The sequence below is a fragment of the Anomaloglossus baeobatrachus genome, chromosome 3 (genome assembly GCF_048569485.1).
Source record: "Anomaloglossus baeobatrachus isolate aAnoBae1 chromosome 3, aAnoBae1.hap1, whole genome shotgun sequence".
NCBI lineage: Eukaryota > Metazoa > Chordata > Amphibia > Anura > Aromobatidae > Anomaloglossus > Anomaloglossus baeobatrachus.
This window is the reverse complement of record NC_134355.1, coordinates 433,914,478-433,923,306: the sequence shown is the minus strand read 5'-3', so window position 1 is coordinate 433,923,306 and position 8,829 is coordinate 433,914,478. Positions and strand designations below refer to the sequence as shown.

General features: G+C 39.0%; 1 protein-coding gene across 1 annotated transcript; it reads left to right on the top strand.

Moving 5' to 3' along the window:
• Window positions 1–496: 496 nt before the first annotated feature.
• On the top strand, window positions 497–8,372 carry NPPC (natriuretic peptide C). The gene is made up of 3 exons (XM_075338492.1): window positions 497–722; window positions 3,964–4,251; window positions 6,865–8,372. The coding sequence occupies exons 1-2, from the start codon at window positions 537–539 to the stop codon at window positions 4,225–4,227; spliced, it is 450 nt and encodes a 149-aa protein (XP_075194607.1). The 5' UTR covers window positions 497–536; the 3' UTR covers window positions 4,228–4,251; window positions 6,865–8,372.
• The last annotated feature ends 457 nt before the right edge of the window (window positions 8,373–8,829 follow it).

Genomic DNA, 8,829 nt, shown 5'->3' with positions numbered 1-8,829 from the left:
GGAGGGTGGGCACAGGCTGAGAGCGAGCAGATTCCTACAGACCAGCAGCATCACTGATGGCAGGTGAGATGTTCACTGCTCGGAATTGTGTCTTGCTGCAGCTGATAGGAGTGGGGCTGGAGGAGCACATCTGCACCTTGGTCTACCAGCTGTGGTATCTGGACACCATGGGCTAGCTTGTCAGCCCCACTAATGAGCTGGCCCCACCAAGCTGTCCCTCATTAGCTGTCTTTTCCCTTATCCTTGTATGGATCCCTCTGTGAAGTTTTCTCTGCTCATCAGATAAGGCACTGGATGAGGAAAGCAGGGCAGCCAGAAACTTATAACCTCGCCTCCTTTCCCGCCCAGAGCTCCAGGTCCAATGAAGAAACAAACAAAGCCTGAGAACAAGTTGCAGCTAGTCCTGCCCCCAACCTTAACCCCTTCTGCACACAGTCAGAGGCACCTTCATTATACTGTATGATGCCAATCAAGATCCTCCTATCACTAAGGGTGACGTCACTGCCCAGGGTTTATAAAATGAATGGGCTGATGATATGAGAGTTAGAGAACGAACAGGAGGAGGCACCTCTGCCACTTGTAACACTCCAGGATTTCTGACCCTGAGGAGACTGAGTGCCACAGTTAGGATGCACTTCTGTAATATTGTAGGCTGGGGACTGGTGCTGGCTGTGCTGTGCTGCAGGACGGAGGCAAAGCCTGTGGTGCAGGCACATCAGAAGGTCAGTGATCACCTGTAGGGCTAGCCCAATTTTTTCATTCTTTATGTCTGTTTCATCCCATTCTTCTGACTTTTCTTTACTACAGTCCAAGGTTTCCCAGCTTATCACTGTGTAAAACATTGGTCTCTGGCACCCCAAGACTTCAGCAGTGGGGTGGCACATGGCATAGAAGAGGGGGCACATATGCCATTGATACCAATCATTCAGCTCTTGTCTAAATTGGGTTAGTTTATGACATACAGAAGGGGAACTGACTTGTACATCCCTGGTTTCTGGGATTTAATGATAATTCAATTCTAGGTGTCCTGTGTCTGTCATCGTTATAGTCAGTTTCTAGGTAATAGTAGATAGTGTGATCAAAATAACTTGTTTTTGTGCAAGGTGCATTGATCGGAGCTAAGACTAATACACATATTCTGTTCTCAGTCATACCCATGCCAATATAGGGCACCCAACTCGTCACCCAAGAGGATATTATAGTAGGCGACATTCAGATAATTGTATTCTTGGGAAATTCTTCATCTGATCTCATCTTTAGTGCCAAATATACAAGTCATACATAGATCCACAATATGCCCCTAAATCTAAAATACTTATATTATGGGGATGTCTGTGACATTATGGTTTAGATTCTACAATACTAGTGATCATGGGAATCAGTGTTAGTAATTTTGGATCTCTTTTATAATAATATAATACATATCAATAAGTGTTTTTAGGAGTCATTTCCTGTGAGACTAGTTTTGACATATACTCCTTAATTCAACACTGTGAGATTTCTATTCAGGTCAGATGCATCATTTTTTGGAAGATGGAACTAATCCGATTGATTGGAAATATTAGCCTTTCTAATCATCCATAGACCATTCTTTCCTCCTATAAATTAGGCGTCCCAACGTGAATACAATTGCCAGGGTAAGACTTTTTTTCTTTTGCTGTTGTACTCCAGAGATATTTTTTAGCAGATTCTACAAAAAAAAAATCACAGGATCTGCCAAAAGAACTAATTCCTCTGGGCAGTTATCAGTGAAAGTACTGGGAGACCACACATTTAGGACACAATCTACACCCAGCCAACTCTGCACAGACAACTGTGATATTTCATTCCTGTAGACTCCAGGTGTCTGGCCGGGTACCAGAAGATGCTCTGATTGTGGACGGATAACAGAGGACAGAGGATTACTAGAAATAACTCTGTTAGCACTAAACCATCATTACTGAAACAGAAACAAAATCATTTACGGGTTATTAATAGAGGTCACGGTACGTTCTGTCCATGCGTGGCCTTATATAACCCCAGGGAAAATCAGAAATGCATGAAAATTTTCTATTAGCGGCATAGGTTTAACACACGTCATATGTAGAAGAAATGGTTCTGTAACATATGACATAAGACTCTTTGCTATAACTACTCCTGATATCAGTATGTGGTATACGAAATCCTACTGTAAAGCAATCTAGCCCTAAAGTTAAAGGAGTCTTGTCCTTGCTAAATCTGTGCAGAAAACAGACAATGTTGGGAGAGATGGCTCATTTCTGCTGCGCAAAGAAAGACAAATAAGAGCAACATTTAGCTGAGATGGACTGTAGACCTCCACTCTGCCTGCTGAAAGTGCCAAGTGTTTGTCCTTGGTCATTGATGAGATCTATAGAAATGTTTTGCTGACTGAGATATGTGTGCATGAGTGTGTGTATGTGTGCGTGTGTATATATATATATATATATATATATATATATATATATATATATGTATATATATATATATGTATATATATATATAAATATATATACACACTGTCTTCTTCTATATTTGTAATATATATACATGTGTATATATATACACATACACACACTCGTGCGTGTGTGTTTTTATATATATATATATATATATATACATATATATGTGTGTTTGTATGTATATATGTTGTATATACACATGCACACTCTGTCTTACTCTTTTTGTGCATGTGTGGGTGTGTGTATATATATATTTGCAGTATATACTGTGGATATATATGTATATATACACACAAGCACTATCTTACAGCATGTGTGTTTGTGTGTGTGTGTGTGTGTGTGTGTGCGTCTATATATACTGTGTATATATAGACAAACACTGTGTGTATATATATACAGCGTGTGTGTAATATATATATATATATATATATATATATATATATATATATATATATATTACACACACGCACACAGTGAGAAATAAATGATATTCCTTAACTAGTCTCCTAAATTAGTTTAGCAGGTGGTCGTCTGACATTATATTTAATTCAAGGGTCAATCTGCATCGTAGATGCAACTTCCAGGCATGGAAAATGTCTGGAGCATTAACTCTTTTGTTTCCTAGATGAAAATCGTTTCCAGCACAACTAGGAAAAAGTGAGGGGGGAGGGTTATGATAGAATTACCATATAAAAGAATGTATAATAGGACTTGATCTTGGCCATCATCACTGAGAATAAGGGAATGAGTAGCGCGCCGCAGTCATTGCAGTGTACTGCATTGTTGATGCAAATGCCGTCCAGTTTTACCACCTCTAGTATAGAATGGGTTACTAAACAGGTGAACACACCATGACATAATGCAGTAACAGGCAATCTCCAGCTCAGAGTCCGCTATGCAGTCAGCAAAATGCTCCCCGTGGCAATCTAAAAATAAAATCCTTTATTGCACTATATGCCCCTTTTTATAGGCAGTGGATGTGCCTGACGTGACTAGTTCACCCCAAGAGCAGCCACCTTGTTGTTGAATGGTTGATACTAGAGAGCAGAAGACAATCTCAAGGGCAACGGATCTTATCGGGTTATCTCTTATTATCCAATTCTGATAGTTGATATAACCAATTGAAAGTGTGTTTATCTCGAAAACCAAGTCTGATAGTTGTTGTCAGCGACAGCCAAGACATCACTCATTTGACTGCATCATCAGAGATGGATCATAGTTCCCAATGTACCATACGATGTAGACATGATATGGAGACCCCTCTTTCCGGGTACCATGCATCTAGTCAAGTTCAGGCAGAATTATAATTGATGTCCACAAACAAGTAAAATGATTGATTAAATATTTGATTTAGACATCATCTTTGGTTTAATTAAATTACATATTGACTATCATTTTGAAAAATTAGTTTTTTTTATGCCAAATTTCCAATATTTGTTAATGTAATCTAAAAATATATTGCCTAATGACTTTCTGTATTTTGTCTCTTTTTTTTTACCTGCAGTCATTGCGAACATTGCTAGGAGAAGAACTGGCTGAGTATTTGGCATCTGGAGAAAGAGGAGAAAGAAATATTGACCCCAAGACTCGTGCTCGACTTCTGAGAGATCTACGTGCAGATACGCGATCAAGGGCAGCATGGAGCAGACTGCTCAACGAATACCCCAACACCCGCAAATTTAAAGGCATGAATAAAAAGGGGCTATCCAAAGGCTGTTTTGGTCTCAAACTGGACCGCATCGGAGCCATGAGTGGCTTGGGGTGCTAGAAGTTGGAGCACCATCTTGTGGTGGTCAGTATGAACTACTCTATCATTTTTTTTCCTCTCTCTGATAGTCCCTGACTTTAATATTCTCCTGAATACTCTTATGTTATTACTCTCAGTCTGTCACTTGCTTCTAATGACACAGGCACGTGACTTCAGACACCCATTATTCAGTCCGTATCTGGTTTACGCCTTTTCTGGCAGTTACTCAAGTTCATCCTTGAGTTCTAACCTTTATTCAGTTATACATAGTTAACTCGTTACTCATATATATGTCACTTATCCTACATAGCAAGGTATACAACTCCTTTCTTGGAAATTGACTTTCAAAAACCTAAAAAACAACAAATAATAGTAGGCGTGAAAACAGGAAGACAAGATTACACTTGAATATGTCTGTGTTTGTTCTTCAAAACCGCAAACATAAGGCTAAAAGGATTTACAAATTGCAAAGTTTTTTTAAGGGATTCCAGACCTTTAAATTTGATGACAAATATTGGGAAAAGCTAATGGGTGAACAAGCCCCCTACCCTCTTCATATGTATGGAAGTGTTGCTGAGTTCTCTTGCCCAAGAGTAAGAGTAAGGTTCAAGTTTCAGCTCCTTACAGCTGCAGCCAATGAAAGAGTATTAAATGCATTGTGCGCAGTATCCCACCATGGGGGTGAGCCCACACAGTCAGGTTTTCTACATTTTTTCTGCAGATGTTGTAGATAAAACCAGGAGCAGATTCAATAAAGAGGAGCGGTACTACCCATCCTTTACCTTTTCTTTTTCTTTTTGACCCACAATTAGTTCAAAACTTGAACCTGTGGCGTCACCCTTAGGCTAAGTCCCCATGAAAGTGTTTGTTTAATTTTTAATGTTGTGATATTCTGCACCAATTGGCTAAATTAGATCACATGCATTTTTATGATGATTTTTCAGTGGCGATTTTTGTCTTCTTTGTTTTCGATGCTTCTTGTTACATAGGTATGATGAAACTACTGATAAAGTCATGTGTAGTTTACATGTGTTTTTAGTGCTGTTTTTATCGGTTGATTTTTCTCATTCAAGTCTATGCGGAAAAGCCTCAAATAAAATCAATATTTATTGCAAGAGAAATAGACATGTTACAAATTTCATATTCACGGCACAGGTCATTTTATGTAGCGTTAACAAATTTAAAAACACAGTGGGCGTAAGATTTCTATAAATCCCATTCCCTAATTCTATAACTATAAGATGCTGCATATTCTAAGCAATAAAAATACGTAGTGGAAAAAGAGTACCAAATACTCATCATGGGACATTTTCCTTAGAGGGCTAGGGCTTATATGGAAGGTGGTTAGTTTTCTTATTGCATCTTATGGATGTACCAATAAAAAGTCTGTCAGTATTTAAAATAGGGCAATATTTAGTCATGGACTTCACTGAGCAAATGGGGTGGATTATGTTAAGCATCCGATTATACACTGAGAATTATAATAAAAACAAAAAAACAAAATAAAAATAGTATTTCATGTAAGAAGAATTGAATAGGAATAGCTTGTATCTGACCATAACTCTTAGAATACTAAGACAGCCCCATGTTATTATCATTGGTAATAGTTGATTATTGTTTATATAACTTAGGCTGTGTGAATATTGCAATTAATATGCCAAGAAAAGCTCTTGGCGTATAGTGTCCTTTTGAACTCCATTAACCCGTGTTCCTTTTTTTTTAACTATGTAGGAAAATGCTGCAAGCTGCACTTTCCTATATAACAAGCCCCGCCCCCAAAAAAACCATATATATATATATATATATATATATATATATATATATAAAATTGGCGTCACTGGGTGATACCCTATTGTAGACACCTGTACAATGCCATAAGACGTAGCCTGATTTGTAAGGGTGACATGTTTAGCCATACACTAGCGCACATCACCCTTACAGATTAGGCTCTGTCTTATGGCACTGTATAGGCATGCATAAGACAGGGCCTGATCTATAATGGTGGCATGCGCTAGTGTATGGTTAAACAATGCCATAAGATGAAGCCTGATCTGTAAGGGTGATGTGTGCTAGTGTATGCCTACACAGTGGAATAAGACAGAGCCTGATCTGTAAGGGTGACGTGCACTAGTGTATGGCTAAACAATGGACTAAGTCGGAGCGTGATCTGAACATTATGGACACCAGTAGTGGAAAACTGAATCTATTGCATTATAGTAGTGTCCTTTCAGGTTCCACCATAGTGTTTTGTGTTTTTCACAGGAAAAAATTGCCTGAACCTGTGTAAAATGTTAGTGCCACACTCATTGTCAGCTGACTTTTGAACAGCAGTATATGTGTGAAAGGTTGTGGTGCCGGACACAGTGCAGTTTATACTCGGGCGCTAGGTGCAAGGTTTGCCTGTGCACATAAATGCTCAGCCTGTGGGAGGAATACAGTGACAACTCGAGGAAAATGAATGATTTGAGGCCAGAGCTGCGCTTCCCAGGCTTCTGGCACTGAAAATCCCGGGGCTGTGTTATTAATAACTAGGATCATAATTCCATCTGCATTTTCCATGTGCTGTTACAAGCCTCGAAGTGCTGTATGAGAGAAGTCAGAAACCTGGCCTGCCATATGCTAATAACAACATTAATCCAAAGTCTTTTTCTCTTCCAGGCTCCTAACATTGACAACGGTTTTCTGATCACTGGTCATTATCCTGTCTTAGTGTAGACGCCCAGCTGAGAGTCTTTCGTTTCCAGAAGATTCTACAGTGAGGAGACAGGCCGGTACGATGGGACATTGGACCAGCTGTTACCACACGTCTGTCATCATTTTGTTGCCAGCGCACAAGAGCCATTAATGTGCGTTTTGTATCCACATCTGTAATGAGGGCTGCCTAGATGTTTACATAGCAGTGTTCAGACACGTGTTCACCTTTTAGGTGGCCAAGCGGACTGTCCAGTGTGCTCTCCACATGTAGAGTGACTAGGCTCGCTAAGGGCAAAACCATTCCTAATCCATGGACTCTCATCAATTGAGCTACAAGGAAATCTTCCCCAGGTTACAATTAAACACCTGCCTGAATTTAATTCTACCCTGAGATTTAACCCTTGGCAGCTCATTATCCACAGAATGTATTAAGCTACTGTTTGCGCTGTAATGAAGCACCGGAGTTCAGTTACCAACCTGCCATGTTCATAACTATGACCTGCCTCTACCAGAGAGGTCCGTAAAATGCTTGTCCAACTTCTGCAAAATAATAGGGTAAGACTGCAGTGCTTTCTGGGACAAAGGTCGGTCTCGAAACCTTAGTAGCTGCTTAATTGTTTTTAATCATTTTTTTTTGTTAGTTTAATGTCAGTTTTACGCTGATCTTATGGCCAAGTAAATAAGCTCCAATGCTACAAATGACAAGAACGTAACGTTTCATTTTGTGTTTTTACTTTTAGACGTCTAGTGTTGTTACGAAGCTGCACAAAATAATAGGAAAACAGGGAATTTACTATTTTATTAAGGATTTCTCACAGATCTGGGAAATTAATTTGTAGAAGTTCCAGCCAACATATACGATACTTGATACGATGCTAGCATGATGATGTGTGACTTTGCAGAAAATGGTCTAAAAATGCGGTATGAACTTAGACGCGAGTCCTTGCACATCCCAGCTTTGCATATATTACTAAATGTATCCAACAATATAACTTCTCAGTCATTTTTTACTCCTGACACCGAGGACTTATCTCTACTATGATATAGTTAGTTGCATGATTAAGTATTCGGAGACTTGGACAAATTCAGGTAATCGCAGTGGGTTTCACTGAAGTTGTGCCAGATGCACTAGACCGACCAGACAAAGCACACGTAAAGTCTTCATTTACCCCACCACTTCCATTGGAAAGCTGCAAGCTTTGTCAGAGAGGCTCAGTCCGGCAGTGCAAGGATGGAGTCTCTTGGGGTACTCATGTAGATGGAGGGGGATCTGACAGAGCTATATGTAAATTCTCACCTTGCATCAATGTATTTATGTTGTAAAGCTATTTATATTGTTTATGAAGAGATATTTATAAAGAACTTTTATTTATGTAATGAACCGGGTCAAACATTGTAACATTTTGTCCTGAATAGTTGGAACGTTTTAAGATAAAAAAAAATCAAGAAAAAAAAAGACTTCATGCCATGTATATCTGTAATCTGTCTTTATTTCTGATGTTCTGTGATTAAATTAATTCTTTAGAAATCTATTGAACACACATAATCTATTGATTACACATGTGAATGAAGAAGTGCTATTTGAGCATAGTTCCCAGGTTGCAGTTTACACTCGAAGTATTTGCAAGGATGGCTTCTCATTAGATCGGTAAACTGAAGCTCCTGGGTCACCAAAAATCAGTAAAAAATCGATAGTGGAGCCACCAACTCTGGAACATTTTTTGATAGCACTGATCTCCTCAGAGGGACCATTTGGTTACCTTCAAGCATCGGTTCTTCGATGAGACCATAATCTCTACACTTGCTATAGTTCCTGGTTTTCTGGCTATATAGAGAAGAAACCTATTATTTTCACATAGTAATTCTGCAAATTTTAATTTTTGCACAAATAACACTAACTAACTAGCAATATTTCATCAGCTCAGTCTC

Excerpts from the sequence above, each read along its gene's own strand:
- NPPC (XM_075338492.1), top strand. The coding sequence starts at position 537 with ATGAGAGTTAGAGAACGAACAGGAGGAGGCACCTCTGCCACTTGTAAC. Across the intron at positions 723-3,963 it reads TGGTGCAGGCACATCAGAAG|TCATTGCGAACATTGCTAGG; the intron begins GTCAGTGATCAC and ends TTTTACCTGCAG.